Here is a 24,085-nt window from a genome sequence, read left to right as displayed (position 1 = left end):
ACTCTTTAAAAGCTTTGATATGAATTTTCTCTTCTAATTGCTAATATGTCTACATGTGGTTTAATCAAAGTACAGAGTAGCAAGAATATATTTCACAGTTATCTTGGAAAAAAGTTTTAAAATTGACATGGCTCCTATCAGCAGAGGCTGGTAATCCTGATAGACTTAACAGCAATTGCTTTTAGGAAATCAAAGTCCCTTTGAGCCTTTATGGGAATGTGAAACAGTTTCTTGGAGCTTACTAGGAAGGCTTCAGGTCACAATTAAGTAATAGAAGTGCAGATTTTCATTTTTAATTACTAATTTCCCCCTCAATGCTTTATTTTGTTTAATTTAAAAATAATAAATGCCTAAGAGAAAAGTATATAAAGTCTTGGTTTATCAATCTATAGAACTGCTCAAGATGGAGTTACAAATACACCTTGAAAACAAATAGCCTCTGTTTTGTTCACTGTCTTTAACATCTAGAGGAGGAAAATAATCCCACCAAGAAATATTTAATCTGTAACAACTAGATTAAAAAGGAAAAAAGAACAGATAAAATATGCTGTAACTGTGATGCAATTTTTTGATGATCTTTCTAACTTTCATCATTTAGCTCTTTAGTCATGCTGGGATCCAAGTGAAAGTATGTAATGTTGAGCTTTGGTCTGAGTCTACAGCTATGAGGTGAAAATGAAATTTATATTTGGGGGACTTCCCTGGTGGTGCAGTGGATGAGACTCCGTGCTCCCAATGCAGGGGGGCCTGGATTCGATCCCTGGTCAGGCAACTAGATCCCACATGCCTGTCGCAACTAAGAGTTCGCATGCCACAGCTAAGGAGGCTACATACCTCAAATAAGGAGCCCTGGAGCCGCAACTAAGGAGCCAGCACTCCACAACTAGGGAGCCCTCCTGCTGCAACTAAGACCTGGTGCAACCAAATAAATAAATAAATATTTTTTAAAAAAAGAAATTTATATTTGGGTCTGATTTGTATTAGCTTTGCAAATACATTTTTCTTTCTGATCGTTCAGAAAGTACAATAAATGCAAATAGAATGGTATACTGCTTGTCCCAGACAAGATAGCCTGTTTCATTACAAGGTGAAGACAGATACCTACACCTTTAGAAAATACTAAAATTTTTAAGTTATTTTAGATTTTTTTTAAAGTCTCTGCATGAACATAAATAAAAAATCATGTCCTTAATACCGCTATTCTTTATAAACCTGTTTTGTAACCCCAGATTGATCTTCATACTAGTTATAGTTTATGAAATATCTATACCTGACCATTTTCTTTTTTTTTTTTTTTTACTCCCTCAGGAAACTAAAACCCAGTGTGTAAGAATTGCTACCAAAGGTAAGAGGTTTGCTTTTTTTTTTCCCCAAATTCCATTCACCAACTTTCTAAAATGAAAGAGCTTTGTTCCCAGTTTCAGGGCTAATTAAATGTGGCACGTCTATTACAGAGTATTTGTAGTAGGGCCTAGTTAAACTGCCAGCCAAGTTCTCTGACTCACTTGGGTGTCTTTAACATGTAATGGAGTGATACTTTCCATCCTCTAGTATTTGACTGGAGGAATCTTGTTCTGAGAATAGGAAAGATTTAGAAAACTTTAGAAGGACTTGTTTCTGCCATTTATTAGTATCTGAAAGGTCTTGTGCTGCTGATCAGCCAACATATTAGGAAAAGCTCAGCAATATCAGCTGAAAATAGCATATTCCTTATTTAAAAACCTCTGTTACTTTCTGTGGTAGACAATCAAACACAAAAAGATGGAGCTGGTCTAGGCATATGCAAGGGTATGGACAGAGACGGGTCCATATTGCTAGTGCAGTTTGATTGAAGATGCTTTACTTTTTTTTATCTAAAAAATTTTTTTAATCCAACTGATGCCAAGAAATTAGATCTGGGAACAGCCAAGACTTCTCCTCCTTATATTGCATATTATAGTTTAGTTGCCTTGTTTCTTTAAGAGAAAACATTTTCATCTTTGAATGAATATTTAGAGTTCAGAGTGGGAGAAAGTCTCCTGCATTCACAATGTTTATAATCTTTCACTTAAGAGTTATTTGGCTGTGCCAGCAAGGGAGAGAGAGCTACTTGGTGTATGTATTCTAGCAAGAGAAATGAGAAAAAGCTGTTCGTATGCAGAGGTGGGGCTCCGCAGAGGGTTGGTGCTTTGGGTGGTTTGCTGCCAGAATTAGTATTAGGCCCCCATTCATGAGCAGTAGTTGATTCATTTGGAGTAAAAATGAATGGCCATATTCTGTTTGTGCTGGCATCTTTCCTTTCATCATTTTTCTCCATCTAATCATCAATCTGCTCAATTAAGCATTTGTTTTATACTCTTGATTTGTAAAGGCAATAACAAAAGACTTCCCTTGACTCATGAGGAGTAATAAAAAAGCTTCACAGAAGAGAAAAAATATACACTTTTTCAATTCAAATACTAAGATTCCTCGTGATATTTTAAACAATAAAGCAATCCTAAATGAAGGAAAAGAGAAAGTATATACAGATGCATATAATGTATAGGCATTTATTTTATTTTAAAAACTTGGCATATGGATCAAGAATTAAAGTTGACATTTTTAGAAGATAATAGCAGAAGGCATTTAGGACCTATGCTTTTCCGGATTTGAAATAGAACCAGAAATGTAAAATGGTCTCATGTCAGCCTGCGAGAAGTTTTTTAGATATGGATAAATGATTCTAAAATTTAAAATTTTCTTATTCGGCTATTTAATTATTTGCATTTACATGAGCTTAAGTGTCATGTTGTCCCACGCTCAATACAAATAAAATTATGATGACAAATATCATATTATATTTTGACTGCAGGAGAGCTGGGATTATGGAAATTAGATTTACCATGTGGCATAGAATATTTGCCAGAAACTCAGAGGTAGTAAGATAGGGAGCATTTGTGGAAGTTTCTTCTTTGCCTAATAATCTAGCCCTGCTGTACTTCTGGGTCTCAGGTTGACAGCGTGGTTTACTGCGTGAAAGAAATCTGGCCTCAGACTATCTGGGTTCAAATCCTGACTTTGCCCCTTCTTACTGTTATTTAAAGTTGGGCAAAATGTTTAACCTCTCATTCTAAAAATAAGAATGATAGGGCTTCCCTGGTGGCGTAGTGGTTGAGAGTCCGCCTGCCGATGCAGGGGACACGGGTTCGTGCCCCGATCCGGGAAGATCCCACATGCTGCGGAGCACCTGGGCCCGTGAGCCATGGCCGCTGAGCCTGCGTGTCCGGAGCCTGTGCTCCGCAACGGGAGAGGCCACAACAGTGAGAGGCCCGCGTACCAAAAAAAAAAAAAAAAAAAGAATGATAAGAGTACCTACCCCTTACTAGTATTGTGAAGATTAAAATAATTTATATGTACAAAATGCCTGAATAGTACCTAGTATACTATAACTATCAGTTAAGAGTTAACTGCTGTTTTATCATCACCATAATTATCATAATCCTTTCGTACCTTGCTTCAGAAGGACATAATCTGTGTTATGTAGTAATGAAAGAAATAAAAATGAAACTAAGTTTTCGTGATAGAGATTACTTGGGGAAAAAGTAAGGGGTTTTGTTTTTATTTTTTATTTGTTTATTTTTAATATATTTCTATCCAGATCTAATGTAATGCCTTCTCTGGACACTTAGCATTTTTCTACATAGAAAAAAAAACACATTATTAAGGTAAAATTACTTTTTGCCTGACTATGTTTTAAACTAACAACATACAAGTATGGTCAGCTTTCATACTAAAAATTTTCAGTATGAAAATTAAAACATTTCTGGCAGGGCATGTTGAAGATACACTTATTAAATGACATAACCATATTGACTAGGAAGGGAAGAAGGAACCTTCTGGGCAAGGAATGATTCAATATTTCACAGGTGTCTAGTATACGTAGGCAAAAACCTATTAAACTGTATACTTAAAATGTGTGCACTGGGGCTTCCCTGGTGGAGCAGTGGTTAAGAATCCGCCTGCCAACACAGGGGACACGGGTTCAAGCCCTGGTCGGGGAGGATCCCACATGCCCCGGAGCAGCTAGGCCCCTGCACCACAACTACTAAGTCTGCGCTCTAGAGCCCGTGCGCCACAACTACTGAGCCCATGTGCCACAACTACTGAAGCCTGCGTGCCTAGAGTCTGTCCTCCTCAACAAGACAGGCCACTGCAATGAGAAGCCCGTGCACCGCAACGAAGAGTAGCCCCCACTCGCCGTAACCAGGGAAAGCCCGCGCACAGCAACAAAGACCCAACACAGCCAAAAATAAATTAAAATATAATAAATAAATTTTTTTTAAATGTGTGCACTGTACTGACTTAGGGCACTGGAAATTCTTGTGGGAAATGTGAAAGAATTTAAAAGCCAAGAACAAGTAGCCCACACACTAAAATAGCATGATCATTTTGAAAATTTTTTGACTTGTGAAAATTATTCTAAAAAATTTCCAATGTAATGGATTGCTTCCTGCCTTCTTGGAAGTCACACCTGTTGGTAGCCAACACATAAAGAGAATACAGACATTGACTTGACTGGTAAAGAAAACATATGAATAATCAACGTCATAAGGTCTAAAATAAATAGTGATGTGAATATATATTATGAGACAAAAGAAGCGTTCTGGGAGTTAGGTTCATTGCAGTTGGGATCATTGGTCCTGCTCTCTGACTCCCATTTAGTTAAGAAGTCCCTGAGAAGACATGTGTCAGGAATGGAGTGGAAAGGTTAATCTAAATTATACTGGAAATCATGAAAGTCATACCGTTTATACAATAGCATATCCAAACCCAAAATTGTAAACATACAAAAAGGAATTTAGTCCGCTGCTATCTTTGGAAAGCAAAAAGGAGAATAAGTCTCAGGAAAGGATTCTGTCGTACATCAAGAAAAAGGGCCAAGCTTGGAAAGTCACTTGTCCAGTGAAGAGCATCGTGCAACTTGCATGCTCAACATGTATAGGTACAAGTCTCTCTGACCACTGAAAGAACACTGTTTAGACTGATATCAGTTTGCTTTATGTCTTTTTACATATAATTTATAACAATGCTCAAAACTGGTATACACACACAAAATTATTTGTAAATTAGCAGCTAAGAATCTTGTGCCATGGTACCATAAAGAATGTATACCACTATAACTTTATTCTTTTCTCAAGGAAAATATTCAGTGAGTGATATTTTAATGGTTAGATTTAAATATGAAAATATTATATGATTATAATAGAAATTACTCAATGGGTTTTCAAAAGTATTTCTCAGGAAATATGCTTTATCCATATTAAACTAACGAGATGTATTTCAATTGAATTTTTATTTTATCTTGGTCAATAATATCTCGCATATTATGTCATTTAAAGTGTTCTCAATATATAAATAATCATTTATGGAACCACATACTCAATTTACATAAAATTATTCTATAAGCAAGCAAGCATTGGTAAGTAATCAAGATATCAAATAATTCCCTAGAATAAAACTAAGAAATAAGACCAATAGTATATGAAATTGAAAGTATTATAATCTGTTTATATAAGTAGTTTACATTTTGAAACTATTTTGATTGTGTCCAATTTCCCCTCATGTTCATTTCTGGGTTTTTTTAGAAGAAAACTGATAATTTAAAATTTTAATTTCGATGGAGGTCCCTATGTTGGTAAAATCTGTCCATTTCCAATAAAAGCTATCAAGTTTAATAGAACAGAAAAGTGTAATATAAGTAAATTTATTTGAACATAGCATTTAAGGTGAAAAAGAGGATTTTTTCCTTAAGCTAATGAAATACAGCTACTTTTTATGTTGTGACAAACCCTTAAGTTTTCAAGTCAAGAATGGATTTTATTCCAAATCTCCATTTGTAAATAGTTTGCTTTGGCAAACTGCTGTTTGTCTACCCATTAACCATTCTTTGACTTCTTCCAATTTCATTTGGATATCAATATGCCAGTCATGTATTTAGCATTTATTTAATGCCTGTTTTACACCAAACAACATTCTAGGCCTTGGAGATAGAGCAGTAAATAAATATAGACAAAGCCCTAACTTCTATGAACTTAAATTCCAGTAGAGGGAAACAGACCAGACACAAATTCTTTGCCGAGAAATAAAGCAGTAAGTGAGGATAGGGAATGCTGGGACTTGTGTCTAGGGCATCGCTATTTTGTATACAGTTATCAGAGAAAGACACACTGGTGAGGTGAAGGAAATGAGAGAGGGACCCATGCAGGGGAGCAGCTTTCACGGCAGAAGGAACACACGCAGAGACCTTGAGGAGAAAGTACCTTCGCTGCTCAGGGGAGGTAGACTCAAGACGCAGGGGATGAATCAGATTGGTCTTAATTAGTGATTCTCAAACTTTAGCTCGAGTCAGAATTACCTGGAGGGCTTGTTAAAGCGGATTGTTGAGCCTCAGCTCCACAGTTTCTGAATCAGTAGTCCTGGAGAGGGGCTCAAGAATGTGCATTTCTCACAGGTTTGCAGCTGAGACTGATGCTATGGCTCAGGTGACTACACTTTGATAGTCACTGGTCTTCTAAGAAAATTTTTTCTTCCTGACTTTTGGAAGGAGAGATAGCAGAGACAACCCCCAACCCATCCATCTTATTTTGAGCATTATTTTGTAAGGATGTGATATTTAGAAAGTTGAGAACCAAATTGGTTAAAAAGAGGAGAACATTAAAGAAAACAAATAAGCCAACTCAAAGCCCTAACAACTCTGAGCTGAGATACCAATTGCTGGAACTCCTTAACTCCAAATATTGATGTGTGAAAAAAATAAATGTCCTTATTATCAAAACCACTACTGGTGGGTAATCTGTTACTTGCAGCAGGTAATGTCTGAACTGACATTTGATTTTTATTTCCCCTTAGGAATAATAATGAAAAATAGTAGTTTGGTTCCAAGATGAGGTATAAAGGACCAATTATTTCATGGAACGATTGGAAGAGAGCACTTAAACTCCATATAACTCAATCATTGACCTTTAAAAGTAGGGAATCTCCTGTTAGGTGTCAGTCTAGAATATTAGGAACCCGTTTGTTGCCTTGGAATAGGTACTTTGGTAGGATTATCCTTACTTGGTCCTCGAAGGAGCTGGAAAGGAGGAACCCACATGGTTCTTCTAGAAGCCATGGAAAGAAGAGAATTCCAAACACTAAAGCATGCATGTGTCCGTTCATCCATTCATTTAATATCAGCTTATTTATTCTTTTGATAAACCCAAAGTTGACCTGTGATTGTGAAAGGTGTTGGTTTAACTATTTTGTATATTCCCATCCTGGGAACGGTCTAAATCAGATCATTATTAATTCAGAATATTACTTATATTAAACAGTGATGATATAGGTCTTTGCCAACCCCTCGAAATATCTTGACTTCACTGCTAGCATGCATTTTAAACATGCATTCCAATATTAAGAAAAATTCGCTTGTTACAAAAGAGTAGGTGTGCATGGAAGATTTTATCCAATATATATGGAAGCATACAAACACTGGTAATATTTTATTTACTTTATTCTTTCTTCCCTCCTTTGCTATTTATTCCCTAATTACTGGATAAAGAATAGTTTCTTAAAAAGCATTTGCTTCATAGTTTTAATTTTTTCTTATGCTCCTTTTGTCAAATTTTTTCATTGGTGCCCTTTTCTCTGAGTGTGCAGATGGATGAAAGTGCCTTATTTTAAGTGATCAGGCATTCAAAAATAACAAGCATGAGAAGTAAAAGAACACTTAGCCTGTCAAGAAGTTACAGTAATACCATGGAAGCTCCATTTGGTTGTACCATGTGTGTAGAATCTTTCTGACTGAATTCATTCCCACCATGTTTATCACACATGAACTTGAGTACATCTCAACAATCTCGGCTCTTAAATTGCACTCTTGGGCAGTATCCTTCACAGCTGCAGAGAAGGGAGATTTGAAAGTAGGGGTGAGGTTTGAAGAAAAAAATATATTTAATTGGATTTCAGGCTCTAAAATCCTAACAGTTTCTTAAATTGTACGAAGGTGCTTTATATTTTGCCAGCTACATGTTGAAGGAAATGGTAAAGCATCAGGAAGAAATTTTCAGATCCATTTATACCGCTTTTTATGCTGATGGAAACTAAGGTCAACTGTGATGCTTTAGTCTGGCTATTAAGAAATCCTGGGTAGGGGTGGGGCTTTTCTGGGTCCTGAGGATAGAATTAGCTTTGAGGAAGCTGCCAGCTCTTCTGAAAAATTGTAATCAGCGAGACTAACTTTGTTGTTCTTCCTCTGAATGCCTAAGTACTTTTGCTGGTACTCACACTCCTTTCTCTCACGAGGGAAAGGAATGTGCATCATTCTTCTTGCCTATTGTATCTATGTACTCGTTTTCAAAAATTAATCTGATTTGGGGTTTCCTTTTTCTTCAACTCAGAAGGGAGGGAATTGCAGGAAAGTATATTAGTAATAGACTACAGCCCGAGGAAAATGAAAGTATATCTAAGTGAAACCAAGCAGGGAGGAAGTACAGTTTTAATAAAGCTTAAATCAGTGATTCACGGCTTGGAACTAACCTCTGTCAGGCAGCAATATTTCCTTGTGCTCTGTCAAAGGCCTTATCCTTGTAAATTCTTTTTTTTTAATACAGAGAAAGTTACAAAAAATTAACAGCTACTAGAGTTTTTTCAACTTATTTGCAAAACTAAAATATTCCTTTGCTTTTAAAAAACTGGAGGAGAAGAAAAGCATAATATTTCTACAGTGAAGTCAAAGGCTAATGATTCTCTAAATTATATATTCTTCCGAAATTTCTTAGGATGAAGAACTGTCTAGGTGGACTGTAAGGTTTATGAGGGTAGGGGTAACATCCGCTTATATTTGTGAAGTCCATGCCTGATATTTAATATAAATGCAGTCTCTTTGGAATGAATGAATATTAATTGTCCAGAATTATTTCACTTTTCAATGCCTTGAAGATATATTAGTCGTCTTCTTTTACTACATCTTTGTTTTATTGACATACTTTAGAAATAATTTGAAGTGTTTCTTTTTAATCTACAGAAAAAGAAAAAAATTAATGAATAAAAAGTTTGCCCTCTTGGTATTCCAGTCAGTTTTTGATTCCCTTCCATCTAAACTATACTACAGTCTTAGAATGGAAAAAAAATTATGTAGAAAGAAAAGTTTTGCTTGAGTTATTCATTTTATTTTTTCTTATATTAATTTTTACCTTTTTCTTTTTGAGGAGAGTAGGTTTAAAAAGTAAAGACTAGAAAAAATAGAATAAAAATTATATATGTAATGTAATTATGTATACTGTGTAAGTATTCTGCTAAAGTAATGGGCAGTTTTTAAAAACAGAAGAGTTACTGATGGGAAATTTCTGGCTAGTGATGATTTTTAATTCATTTTAAGAAGACAATTGAACTTTATTTACTTATTATTATACTTATTATAATTTTTAGCAGTTGTACATTATGAAAATATTACTAATTTATTTTGCAGACATTTTAGAAATTTCAATAGCATTTGCTCTATTTTTATAACAAACTATTTTTCAAATTGAAAATAATGCTGACATACACACACCTGTTATATACAGAATATTAACATGAGCCAGGAATGCAGGTGGCCTCAGGAAACTAGAAAGGACAAAGAAACGATTTTCCCCTTTGAGCCTCCAGAAGGGAACACAGGCCTGCCAAACCTCAATTTCAGTGCCATAACATTCATTTAGGACTTCTGACATCTAGAACCATAGATAATAAATTTGTGTTGTTTTAACTCACGAATGTGTGGCAATTGGTTACAGCATAAAAAGTAACTAATACAGATTTTGGTGCCTGGAAATGGGGTCCTGCTGTAGCAAATACCTAAAAATATGGACATAACTTTGGAAGTGGGCAGGGGCAGGGGCTTGGAAGAATTTTGAGGAGCAAGACAGAAAAAGCTTGAATTGCCTTTAACAGACTGTCGGTAGAAACGTGAATGCTGAAGTGTCTACTGTCAGAAGAAAACAAGGAACATGTTGCTGGAAACTGGAAGAAAAAGGATCTTTTTTATGTGCCAGAAATTTAGCTGAATTGTGTCCTGTGGTTATATGGGAAGCAAAATTTGTAAACGATGAACTTGGATATGTAGGTGAGGAGATTTCTAAGCACTGTTGAAGGTGCAACCTTTCTGCACGTTCACACCTTCACACACACACACATTTATTATTTGTTGACATTATTATCTTTATATAGTGGCAATACAGATTCCCTATTGTAATCCTTTGATTTTGAACAAGGCAAATGCTAAACAATAGAAAACTTAAATTATTTTTATTCTTAGTAATTAAAAACAGGTCTTTAGAGTGAATCCCCACATCAAAAGGATTACATTAGTTTTATTGCAGTATTATGGTAACATGAGCTCTGCCTCTCTTTTCTTCTGTATTTATCCGATTGTAGAAATAAAAGATTAAAATCCAGTTTGGCCTCATTGAAACACATTTTCAGAGTGTTATAGTGCATTGGTTTATGATTATTGCTCCATAATACACAAAGTATTCTTTATCCCCTATCAGTTTAGTGTCTGAAATTATGCATTCTATTCAGTTTTTAATGAAATGTGGATTACTTTAAAGATTATCTCTCTGATTTAATAAATGGCATTAGAGTAGAAAGTTAATTGGATCTTTCTTGAATGAGCAGTGACCACTATGTGTGATTGATAGGAGGAAAATACAGTGAATGCCATTTTTTAATTTGTTTTATGTGTTTAAAACTTTTAGATTAGTAAAGTGGGTATTTTTGTGATCAGTTTTCTCAAGTAAATTATGTAGCACCTATTACCCTTGTAAAAATCATGGTAAAATTCTAATTTCTTTTAAAAATAAAAATTTCTCAGATTTTGTGAAATTGAGATATAAAAAATGCCCCATACTTGAACACATATAATTTAGTGTGTTTTCATTTTAAAAACAGAAAATGAATGTTATCACCCAAACATCGAAATAGTTCTAGATTTGTCACCTTCCGTTTTTTACACGAATTTCAACTGAACTTTAAAATTCGGAAACTTGTTCACTTCTTTCATTGTCTACTCTTTATTCCAAGAGCCCCTGCTGTATTTACTGACAAAGGGATTACCACTTACGCATCCTTGCTTTAGGAAATGCAGAAATTCATGTTTGTAAATATGATGCTAGAGGTGACAAAGTGATTATCACCACATTTTGTATATCCCTGGTGGTAGCAGAAGGAAGTTTACAGTTTAAGTATCACTGGCCTTTCATGAAATATACAAATTGTCCTTTTAAACCAGTGTTACTCTTCCTGATAGATGTTTGTGTGTGCAGGTGTGCCTTCCATAATGTGAATTCAAAAAGACAGTGTTTTCTTTGCTGGCTGTTGCTGTTATTTACAACACCTGGCTTTACATCTGTGCCTTTAAAGTCCCAGTCTTTGCCTTTGAGGCAACCATCAATTCTTGTATACCTCCTGCTTTCTTGGTCTCTTTGCTGCTATTCTTTCCCAGGTGAAAATCCAACTAGGCTATGCCTTTGAGGTAGGATTTCACTCTACTAGTAAAAGTGTCCTCTGCTCTTCCTAAAACTGCCATCTCAGTTCTGACTCCTTTATAAAAAGCTGCTTTGGGGGGCTTCCCTGGTGGCGTAGTGGTTGAGAGTCCGCCTGCCGATGCAGGGGACACGGGTTCGTGCCCCAGTCCGGGAAGATCCCACATGCCGCGGAGCGGCTGGGCCCGTGAGCCATGGCCGCTGAGCCTGCGCGTCCGGAGCCTGTGCTCCGCAGCGGGCGAGGCCACAACAGTGAGAGGCCCGCGTACCGCAAAAAAAAAAAAAAGCTGCTTTGTATTGGCCAGGTATTCTTCTGACCTATTCAGCCAGTAGGGGAGATAGTTTGAAGTAAACGTGGTTCATTGGTGGTGATCTCACAGTGCACTAAAGACAAGAGCAAATAAGAAAATTTTTGTGGAGAAATAAGGAAGAAATAAAACTCAAGGTCCTAGGAAGTATGTAGCTAAGACTCCACCTCACATAATTTAGCTTTTCTGTAGGCTTCCTACCATATCGATTTTCAGAAGTGCTCATGGTAAAAACTACTTTTGTTGGTCTGCTAAACATTGGGAATTTGGTCATCCATCCACAATGTATTTATTGTGTGCTTACTCTCTGTCAGGCACTCAGCCAGATATTGAGCTTCAAGTAGAGGGTTGTGGGATGGAGAGCAGGACACCTGTATGCAGTTACTATGCAGAGCAGGTTTGAGGTAAAAATAGTCATTGGCCACATCTGTCTTAAATCATGAGCTATCATCTTCAGGGAGATTCCTCAACTCTTTTAGGATCTGTTCTTGGAAATAGGATGCTTCTCTTTTCATTTTGGTAGGATATTTACAGTCTATGTTATAGAGTTGCTATAATCTAGAATTAACTAATAACCTCCATTAAACAAATATCTTCCTGTATGAAAACTATGGAGGTGTTTTTGTTCAGATTTTATGAATCTAAGGTTGTGTTGTAGATACAAAACTTTACATGTTTACCTAAAGTGGGGATCTCTTTCCAGACTTATTTATGATCATAGAGGCATATCTATATTTCTATTTCTACCAAAAGATAGATTTTTAAAAAATTTGCCATCATCCTAAGACAGTGGTCTGAAGCTTGCATTTTTTTAACACCTTTGTTGGAGTATAATTGCTTTACAATGTTGTGTTAGTTTCTGCTGTATAACAAAGTGAATCAGCTATATGTATACATAAATCCGCATATCCCCTCCCTCTTGCATCTCCCTCGCACCCACCCTATCCCACCGCTCTAGGTGGTCACAAAGCACTGAACTGATTTCCCTGTGTGATGCAGTTGCTTCCCACTAACTATCTATTTGACATTTGGTAGTATATATATGTCAGTGCTACTCTCTCACTTGGTCCCAGCTTACCCTTCCCCTTCCACGTGTCCTCGAGTCCATTCTCTACATCTGCATCTTTATTCCTGTCCTGCCCCTAGGTTCGTCAGAACCTTTTTTTTTTTCTTTCGATTCCATATATATGTGTTAGCATGTGGTATTTGTTTTTCTCTTTCTGACTTACTTCACTCTGTATGAGACACTCTAGGTCCATCCACCTCACTACAAAAACTCGATTTCGTTTCTTTTTATGGCTGAGTAATATTCCATTGTATATATGTGCCACATGTTCTTTATCCATTCATCTGTCGATGGACACTTAGGTTGCTTCCATGTCCTGGCTATTGTAAATAGTGCTGCATTGAACATTGTGGTACATGTCTCGTTTTGAATTATGGTTTTCTCAGGGTATATGCTCAGTAGTGGGATTGCTGGGTCATATGGTAGTTCTATTTTTAGTTTTTTAAGGAACCTCCATACTGTTCTCCATAGTGGCTGCATTGATTTATATTGCCACCAACAGTGTAAGAGGGTTCCCTTTTCTCCACACTCTCTCCAACATTTATTGTTTGTAGATTTTTTTGATGATGGCCATTCTGTCCGATGTGTGGTGATACCTCATTGTAGTGTTGATTTGCATTTCTCTAATGATTAGTGATGTTGAGCATCCTTTCATGTGTTTGTTGGCAATCTGTATATCTTCTTTGGAGAAATGTCTATTTAGGTCTTCTGCCCATTTTTTGGATTGGGTTGTTTGTTTTTTTGATACTGAGCTGTATGAGCTGCTTGTATATTTTGGAGATGAATCCTTTGTCAGTTGCTTCATTTGCAAATATTTTCTCCCCTGAGGGTTGTCTTTTCCTCTGGTTTATGGTTTCCTTTGCTGTGCAAAAGCTTTTAAGTTTCATTAGGTCCCATTTCTTTATTTCTGTTTTTATTTCCCTTTTCTCTAGGAGGTAGGTCAAAAAGGATCTTGCTGTGATTTATGTCATAGAGTGTTCTGCCTATGTTTTCCTTTAAGAGTTTTATAGTGTCTGGCCTTACATTTAGGTCTTTAATCCATTTTGAGTTTATTTTGGTATATGGTGTTAGGGAGTGTTCTAATTTTATTCTTTTACATGTAGCTGTCCAGTTTTCCCAGCACCACTTATTGAAGAGGCTGTCTTTTCTCCATTGTGTTCTCTTGCCTCCTTTATCAAAGATAAGGTGACCATATTTGTGTGGGTTTATCTCTGGGCTTTCTATCCTGTTCCATTAATCTATATTTCTATTTTTTTGCCAGTACCGTACTGTCTTGATTTCTGTAGCTTTGTAGTATAGTCTGAGTCAGGGAGCCAGATTCCTCCCGCTCCGTTTTTCCTAAGCAAGATGGCTTTGGCTATTTGTGGTCTTCTGTGTTTCCATACAAATTGTGAAATTTTTGTTCTAGGTCTGTGAAAAATGCCATTGGTGGTTTGATGGGGATTTCGTTGAATCTGTAGATTGCTTTGGGTAGTATAGTCATTTTCACAATGTTGATTCTTCCAATCCGAGAACATGGTATATCTCTCCATCTGTTTGTATCTTCTTTAATTCCTTTCATCCGTATCTTATAGTTTTCTGTGTACAGGTTTTCTGTCTCCTTAGGTAGGTTTATTCCTAGGTATTGTATTCTTTTTCTTGCAGTGGTAAATGGGAGTGTTTCCTTAATTTCTATTTCAGATTTTTCATCATTAGTGTATAGTAATGCAGGAGATTTCTGTGCATTAATTTTGTATCCTGCTGCTTTACCAAATTCATTGATTAGCTCTAGTAATTTCCTGGTAGCGTTTTTAGGATTCTCTAGATATAGTATCATGTCATCTACAAACAGTGACAATTTTACTTCTGCCTTTCCGATTTAGATTCCCTTTATTTCTTTTTCTACTCTGATTACTGTGGCTAAACTTCCAAAAGTATGTTGAATAACAATGGTGAGAGTGGGCAACCTTGTCTTGTTCCTGATCTTAGAGGAAATGGTTTCAGTTTTTCACCACTGAGAACGATGTTGGCTGTGTGTTTGTCATATATGGCCTTTATTATATTGAGGTAGTTCCCTCTATGCCTACTTTCTGGAGGGTTTTTATCATAAATGGGTGTTGAATTTTGTTGAAAGCTTTTTCTGCATCTATTGAGATGATCACATGGTTTTTCTCCTTCAATTTGTTAATATGGTGTATCACATTGATTGATTTGCATATATTGAAGAATTCTTCCATTCCTGGGATAAACCCCACTTGATCATGTTATATGATCCTTTTAATGTGCTGTTGGATTCTATTTGCTAGTCTTTAGTTGAGGAGTTTTGCATCTATGTTCATCAGTGATATTGGCCTGTAGTTTTCTTGCTTTGTAACGTCTTTGTCTGGTTTTGATATCAGGGTGATGGTAGCCTCGTAGAATGAGTTTGGGAGTGTTCTTCCCTCTGCTATATTTTGGAAGAGTTTCAGAAGGATAGGTGTTATCTCTTCTCTAAATGTTTGACAGAATTTGCCTGTGAAGCCATCTGCTCCTGGGCTTATATTTTTTGGAAGATTTTTAATCACAGTTTCATTTTCAGTGCTTGTGATTAGTTTGTTTATATTGTCTATTTCTTCCTGGTTGAGTCTCAGAAGGTTGTGCTTTTATAAGAATTTGTCCATTTCTTCCAGGTTGTCCATTTTATTGGCATGTAGTTGCTTGTAGTAATCTCTCATGATCCTTTGTATTTCTGCAGTGTCAGTTGTTACTTCTCCTTTTACATTTCTAATTCTGTTGATTTGAGTCTTCTCCCTTTTTTTCTTGATGAGTCTGGCTAATGGCTTATCAATTTTGTTTACCTTCTCAAAGAACCAGCTTTTAGTTTTATTGATCTTTGTTATTGTTTCCTTCATTTCTTTTCATATATTTCTGGTCTGTTATTTATGATTTCTTTCCTTCTGCTAACTTTAGGGGATTTTTTGTTCTTCTTTCTCTAACTGCTTTCGGTGTAAGGTTAGGTTGTTTATTGGAGTTGTTTCTTGAGGTAGGATTGTATTGCTGTGAACTTCCCTTTTAGAACTGTTTTTGCTTAATCCCATAGATTTTGGGTCGTCGTGTTTTCATTGTCATTTTTTTCTAGGTATTTTTGGATTTCCTCTTTGATTTTCTCAGTGATCTCGGTTATTTCATAGCGTATTGTTTAGCCTCCCTGTGTTTGTATATTTTACAGTTTTTTTCTTGTAGTTGATATCTAGTCTCATAGCATTGTGGTCAGAGAAGATACTTGATATGATTTCAATTATCTTAAATTTATCAAGGCTTGATTTGTGACCCAAGATATGATCTATCCTGGAGAATGTTCCATGAGCACTTGAGAAGAAAGTGGATTCTTTTGGTTTTGGATAGAATGTCCTGTAAACATCCATTAAGTCCATCTTGTATAATCTGTCATTTAAAGGTGTGTTTCCTTATTTATTTTCATTTTGGATGATCTGTCCATTGGTGAAAGTGGGGTGTTAAATTCCCCTCCTATTATTTTGTTATTGTCGATTTCCCCCTTTATGGCTGTTAGCATTTGCCTTATGTATTGAGGTGCTCCTGTGTTGGTTGCATAAATATTTACAGTTGTTATATCTTCTTCTTGGATTGATGCCTTGATCATTATGTAGTGTCCTTCTTTGTCTCTTGTAATAGTCTTTATTTTAAAGTCTATTTTATCTGATATGAGAGTTGCTCTTCCAGCTTTCTTTTGATATCCATTTGCATGGAATATCTTTTTCCATCCCCTCACTTTCAGTCTGTATGTGTCCCTAGGTCTGAGTTGTGTCTCTTATTGACAGCATATATACGGGTCTTGTTTTTCTATCCATTCAGCCAGTCTATGTCTTTTGGATGGATCGTTTAATCCACTTACATTTAAGGTAATTATCAATATGTATGTTCCTCTTACCATTTTCTTAATTGTTTTGGGTTTGTTTTTGTAGGTCTTTTCCTTCTTTTGTTTCCTGCCTAGAGAAGTTCCTTTAGCATTTGTTGTAGAGCTGGTTTGGTGGTGCTGAATTCTCTTAGCTTTTGCTTATCTGTAAAAGTTAATTTCTCTGTTGAATCTGAATGATATCCTTGCTGGGTAGAGTAATCTTGGTTGTAGGGTATTCCCTTTCATCACTTTAAATATGTCCTGCCACTCCCTTCTGGCTTGCAGAGTTCCTGCTGAAAGATCACCTGTTAACCTTATGGGATTCCCTTGTATGTTATTTGTTGCATTGCTTTTCTCTTGCTGCTTTTTAATATTTTTTCTTTGTATTTAAGTTTTGATAGTTTGATTCATATTTGTCTTGGCGTGTTTCTCCTTGCATTTATCTTGTATGGGATTCTCTGCTCTTCCTGGACTTGATGGACTATTTCCTTTCCAATGTTGGGGAAGTTTTCAACTATAATCTCTTCAAATATTTTCTCAGACCCTTTCTTTTTCTCTTCTTCTTCTGGGACGCCTATAATTCAAATGTTGGTTTGTTTAATGTTGTCCCAGAGGTCTCTGAGACTGTCCTCAATTCTTTCCATTCTTTTTTCTTTATTCTGCTCTGTGGTAGTTATCTCCACTCTTTTATCTTCCAGTTCATTTATCCGTTCTTCTGCCTTAGTTATTCTGCTATTGATTCCTTCTAGAGAATTTTTAATTTCATTTATTGTGTTGTTCATTATTGTTCGCTGTTTAGTTCTTATAGGTTAAATGTTTCTTATATTTTCTCCATTCTATTTCCAAGATTTTGGATCTTTAGTATCATTACTCTGCATTCTTTTTCAGGTAGACTGCCTATTTTCTTCTTCATTTGTTTGGTCTGGTGGAGTTTTACCTTGCTCCTTCATCTGCTGCATATTTCTCTGTCTTCTCATTCTGTTTAACTTACTGTGTTTGGGGGTCTACTATTCGCAGGCTGCAGGTTTGTAGTTCCCGTTGTTTTTGGTGTCTGCCCCCAGTGGGTGAGGTTGGTTCAGTGGCTTGTGTAGGCTTCCTGGTGGAGGTGACTTGTGCCTGTGTTCTGGTGGGTGCGGCTGGATCTTGTCTTTCTGGTGGGCAGGGCCACATCTGATTGTGTGTTTTGGGATGTCTTTGAATTTAGTACAATTTTAGGCAGCGTCTCTGCTAATGGGCAGGGTTGTGTTCCTGTCTTGCTAGTTGTTTGGCTGGGGCATCCAGCACTGGAGCTTGCTCTCCGTTGCATGGAGCTGGGTCTTAGCATTGAGATGGAGATCTCTGGGAGAGTGCTCTCTGATTGATATTATGTGGGGCAGGGAGGTTTCTGGTGGCCAAGTGTCCTGAACTGGTCTCTCCCACCTCAGAGGCTGAGACCTGACACCAGCCCGGAACACCACAACCCTGTCAGCCACATGGCTCAGAAGAAAAGGCAGAAAAAAAGAAAGAAAAAATAATAATAAATTTTTTAAACATTATTAAAATAAAAGAAATTAAATAATAATTTTAAAAAAGGAGAGCAACCAAACCAGTAAACAAATCCACCCATGATAACAAGTGCTGAAAGCTATACTAAAATAAACATGAATATCAGAAACAAATCAGTAGCAGACAGCAAACCCAAGTTTATAGTTGCCCCCAAAGTCCACCGTCTCGATTTTGGGATGATTCGTTGTCTATTCAGGTAATCCACAGATGCAGGGCACATCAAGTTGACTGTGGGGATTTAATCTGCTGCTCCTGAGGCTGCTGGGAGAGATTTCCCTTTGTCTTCTTTGTTCGCACAGCTCCTGGGGTTCAGCTTTGGCTTTAGCCCCACCTCTGCGTCTAGGTCGCCCTCAGGCATCTGTTCCCACCCAGACAGGATGGGTCTTGCTTATTCAGGCTGGGGGGAAGAGAGGGGTATGGTAGTCGTAATTGGAATGTGAGGCTAGCCTGTGGTGGCAGAGGCCAGCATGATGTTGAAAAAGCCTGAGGCGCTCCGTGTGTTCTCATGGGGAAGTTGTCCCTGGATCATGGGACCCTGGCATTGGCGGGCTGCACAGGCTCCGGTGGCGGGGGAGGGGGGGCGGATAGTGACCTGTGCTTGCACACAGGATTCCTGGCGGCTGCAAAAGCAGCATTAGCGTTCCAGGCCCGTCTCCAGGGTACGCGCTGATAGCCTCAGCTCACACCTGTCTGTGGAGCTTGTTTAGGCGGTGCTCTCCCTTCTGTGGGCAGACAGGGAAGGAATCCTCTCTCCTCGCACATCCCGAAACAATGGTCTCTTTCCTCTTAGGCAGGTCCAGAGTTTTTCCCGGACTCCCTTCTGGCTAGCTGTGGCGCACTAGCCCCCTTCAGGCTGTGTTCACACAGCCAACCCCAGTCCTCTCCCTGGGATCCGACCTCGGAAGCCCGAGCCTCAGCTCCCAGCCCCCACCTGCCCCAGGAGGTGAGCAGACAAGCCTCTCCTCTCAGGAGTGCTGGTCGGCACCGATCCTCTGTGTGGGAATCTCTCCACTTTGCCCTCTGCCCCCCTGTTGCTGCGCTCTCCTCCGTGGCTCCGAAGCTTCCCCCCCTGCCACTCCCTGTCTCTGCCAGTGAAGGGGCTTCCTAGTGTGTGAGAACTTTTCCTCCTTCACAGCTCCCTCCCAGAGGTGAAGGTCCCATCCCTATTGTTTTGTCTCTGTTTTTTCTTTTTTCTTTTGCCCTACCCAGGTACGTGGGGATTTTCTTGCCTTTTGGGAAGTCTGAGGTCTTCTGCCAGTGTCCAGTAGTTGTTCTGTAGGGGTTGTTCCACATGTAGATGTATTTTTGATGTATTTGTGGGGAGGAAGGTGATCTCCACTTCTTACTCCTCTGCCATCTTGTAAGTTCCCCCATGAAGCTTGCCTTTTTTAACTTAAAATGTCTTGGGCATATTTTCAATTTAGAAAATACACATATTCCATTGTGTGAATGTATGTTTAATCCTTCCCCTATTGATGGACATTTAGGATGTTCAAAAGTGTTACTATTACATACAATAGTGAATTAAACGTTGTTGCCTAAGATGTTTATATTTTCTGTTATAGGACAAATTCCTAAAAGTGATATTTCTAAGTCATATATATATGTTAAAATATTACAAATTACAGTCAAAAAAATTATATAAATTTACATTTCAAACAGTATATTAGAATGCTGGTTTCTCCATACCCTTATCACTACTAACTGATACCAGTCTTTTAGGATTTTGCTTATCTAATGGGTTTCATTGTTAAATGATCCACATAATGATACCACTGATTGTTGCTTTAAAACCATCTGATAAAGAATGAAGGGGTGATCACAGGAACACAGTTAACTATTTATGTGGTGAATTTTGTTTCAAGTTGATGAATGAAAAAAATTAACAAACATTCCTAAGTCTTTTACTGAAGTCTGCTGCTTTGAGAAAAACCTGGAAGGACTTCAGTTTGCTTTGAAATATCTTCAGGTGCATAGCGGTCTTGTTACATTTCGTGAGCTACAATAGATTATAAACCATCTTGGTTTATGATACGCGTTTATTAATCACTGACCGTCTGCTTTCAGAATTCTTCAGACATTCTCACATTGAGTGGGGCAGTATTCATAGAAGTTGTGAAAAGTGTCCTTTTTCTTTATTCTTTAAAAGCAAACAAAATGTGTCAAAAAATAATCAAAGTGGAGGAAATCATGAGTAGCCACAGGAATAAGTTGGGATTCATTTGGTAAGCTGGTTGGCAGAGGCAAATGTGGAGAGTATTTTTAAATTCACTGCTAAGAAAAATTTTTAATCCAGTTTAAAGTAGCTATTTGAAAAAGTCACACAATACTTTGCAGAGGGACAACAAGACAAATGTCACAACAATCATAAAAAAATACATAAAGTACATTAGTAGTTTAAATTTCTCCTGGAAAAAAAAAGTGGTTACATCTCTTTTAAGATATATATCCAAGCTGAAAAAAAGTTAGAAAAATATGCACATCACCAGCTAAGTTCAGTTTGAATTGTGTTTACCAGATGTTTTGATAGAAATCTTTTTCAGTGTTCAATATATGATGTCTGTGAAACATTGCTGTAAAACTTCTAAGCTGTATATCCTGTTTGTTGATAAAGAACATACATTTTGGGGAATTGGTGTTAAAACCACATGGAAATTTATTGTAAAGCAAAAATTACAGTTTTACTCTCAATATAATAATTGTTTTAAAATTCTTAAAAAACAAAGGGAAATTTCACCATGATATATGCAGTCATCTAAAGTAATATATTGCAGAGAAAATATAAGAATATTTCACACTGCTAAACTGTGGATTACTTCTTTTTCAGAGGAATTCAGTTTTAGACCTACCCAGATAACCTGTGATGTGCTCATCTCCCTAATATCTTGTCATGATCACAAGATATTTATTTACTGAAATGATGCTAAAAATGATTTTTGCAGTTGCCTAAAACATGACTTCCTTCTCTCTATTTTTCTGTATCGAAATAAAGACATCATTGAAATAAATATGTAGTAAAATCCTAATTATGCTAGACTTACATGTGTTAGTGTCATATGAATAATAAAATCTAAATTTGATTTTCTAAATATTTTAAATAAGCATCTTAAGCCTTGATAGGCCAAGGTCCAGGAGACTCTGAGAAGTCTGGGGCCTCAGGTAAAGAACTCTCTCGGAAGACTGACTTGCCCCGCATTTTCTTCATGCTTTTATTTGGATTCATTCACAGGAACAGTTGCTCATCATGCAATGGGTATCGGGAAATGACCTAAATTAACTTTTCTGCAGGAAGTAGAAGGACCTCAGGATAGGAGACTCCAGTTTCAAATTTCCCCTGAGATGTAAATTAATTCAGTCTTTATCTGGGATGACTTAAACGACTTAGTATATAATGTCTCTTGTTTCTCCCAAAGAGGATCTATGGGCATCAGAGACCCAGGTCTAGTGATCAGATACACAGGAGTGCTTACTGAGAGGAGGCAGAAAAATCTGATCGGCTCAAAATAAAAGGGTGGGGGCGGGTGGCACTGTGAATAAGACTCACAACTAAAAGACTGAGTTAGGAGGAAGACTGAAAGAAATCAGGTCATTAATTAAAAAAAAAAAAAGGGATTATCAGTAGTCCTTTTCAAGGAAGCATTATAATTTTGTGAGGTACCTATTTTTTTTTGGCCATTTTGTTAATTCTTTATTTCCTATATTTATTTCAATATGTTATTAAGAACATGTCATGCTGTGTATTAAGTATAAACAGTCTCAGGAGAACAAAGATGAATGAGATATGTTTATTGATCTGTAGGCACTGACACCCTACTTTTCTACATTCTTTTTCATGCCATTTTCCATTGATGAAGGTTATTTATCTTCTCTTTTGTTTATGGCTTGTAACTATCATTTCCCCTCTTAAATATTTTTTTGGTAATAATTTCTTACCTATAAAGGTAGTGTTATTTATACAACTATGTTACTAGCAGCCAACTTAGAGTTTGGTTATCTGAAAAACTATTTGTCTCCAAAGATCTCCTGAATGGAACTGCTCCCAGGACCATGATGTGGCCACCACAGAATATAAGATTTTGTAAAACTCAGTGGTTTGTTGAACTCATTCTCCCTCGGCCCTTGGATTCCCTGTGCCTTAATTGCCTGGACCTCTTTTTGTTCATATTTTGAGGAATTTTTATGGAACAGAGGTTCCCAAACCATACTAGTCCTCAAAATAACAACTATTTGGTAAGACCTTCTTTACTGTCATGAAACAAAATCCATTCAGTGTACGAACATACATAATTTTTAAAAGTAATCAATAAAGTTTCCCAACACTAATATATAAAAGAGCTAAAGGAAATAACTTAAGACAGTGTGTACTTCATTACCTAAATGATTGGACACAACCACACAAAAAACATATGGAATACTCTGACGTTTGCTGCTATTCTTAGAATCACAGACTGCAACATGTATTAATGCAGACTGCTCTGCCGTCCCACAACTAAATATTATAGAGCCTCAACTGTAACCATTGGGAGACCTAAATGTCCCTACACATTTTCTAGATGCTTCCAGAAGCCACTGGTTGCCCTACTGAGAACCACTGTTATAGAACTTAACCTGCCATACCAGTGCATATTTTTGGCATTTGTCTCTATTTGGTTGCTCCAAGGAATGCTTTGCTGTGGAACCTCTGTGAGCACAGAATCACAGAATATCTTCTTTTTCGAGTTCCCAAAATAGAACCCAGACATGCCACACTTGGACATGATACATTTTAGTGAGCGTATCTTCAAGTGGTAGATTATAAATTGAAAATCTGAATTTCCTTGTATGTATCATTACCATGTTGCCATCATGTGTCCAGATGTATTGGCAGAAACCACTCCCTGAAGGATTTGGTAATGTTTCATGAAAAGATAATTAATATAATTGTTTTTAATAAGTAATGTCCTTTGAGTGGGAAGACAGCATTTTAAGCAGCAAAAAAAAAAAAAAAAAGAGAACTCCCTTAATTTTTTTTTAACCAGCACAAACAACATTAAATAAGTAGTTTCAAAATCATGTGTACTTCACTCTCCTCCTTCTTGCTTCTATTTCTTTGTCACACAGTTCACATAGCCACAAAACACGACATTCCTTCACATATGTGCTTCTCTACCAATTTTTCACTTTATACCACTTTGATTTAAACGTTTCATTCAAATCAATCCACAAATATTAAGGAATTATATACTTTACATATCTCCAGTTCATGTTTCAGCATCACATCTTGTCCATCTACTGCTGATTTCCCAATCCTTTTTCTTCAGATTAAAAACAAAACAAGGGCTTTCCTGGTGGCGCAGTGGTTTAGAGTCCGCCTGCCAATGCAGGGGACATGGGTTCATGCCCCAGTCTGGGAAAATCCCACATGCCGCGGAGCAGCTAGGCCCGTGAGCCATGGCCACTGAGGCTGCGTGTCTGGAGCCTGTGTTCTGCAACGGGAGAGGCCACAACAGTGAGAGGCCCGCGTACCGCAAAAAAAATAGCATCTGACACAACTACTCTGCTCTCCAAAGAGGAATTGTAAAGTATAAAACTTTAACAGTTTTAAATGCTAAAACTGTTAACATTTTAAAATTTTAAAAACTTTTTTGAAGGCCTGTTTTAAAATCTATGGAGACTATAGGTTTCACAAAACCCAGATCCCTTGTCTTCTTTGGTATCAGTCTCTACATCACTTCATTTACTTTACAGTACCCCGGATATTTACTATTTTTGTACTAGCTACATGAATGAA

General features: G+C 37.1%; 1 protein-coding gene across 15 annotated transcripts in view; it reads left to right on the top strand.

Moving 5' to 3' along the window:
* The window catches only part of PTPRK (protein tyrosine phosphatase receptor type K), a 566,917-nt gene that overhangs the window by 472,744 nt on the left and 70,088 nt on the right, over positions 1-24,085 (top strand). For all 15 annotated transcript variants that reach the window (XM_060283348.1, XM_060283337.1, XM_030853499.2 and 12 more), the window contains exon 13: positions 1,309-1,345. In XM_060283348.1, coding sequence (XP_060139331.1) covers positions 1,309-1,345 — 37 coding nt within the window. The remainder of the gene's footprint in view (positions 1-1,308; positions 1,346-24,085) is intronic.

This window comes from Globicephala melas, chromosome 14 (genome assembly GCF_963455315.2).
Source record: "Globicephala melas chromosome 14, mGloMel1.2, whole genome shotgun sequence".
In the NCBI taxonomy this organism is placed as follows: domain Eukaryota; kingdom Metazoa; phylum Chordata; class Mammalia; order Artiodactyla; family Delphinidae; genus Globicephala; species Globicephala melas.
Note: the sequence above shows the minus strand (reverse complement) of the source record. Positions and strands in the feature narration are given on the sequence as shown.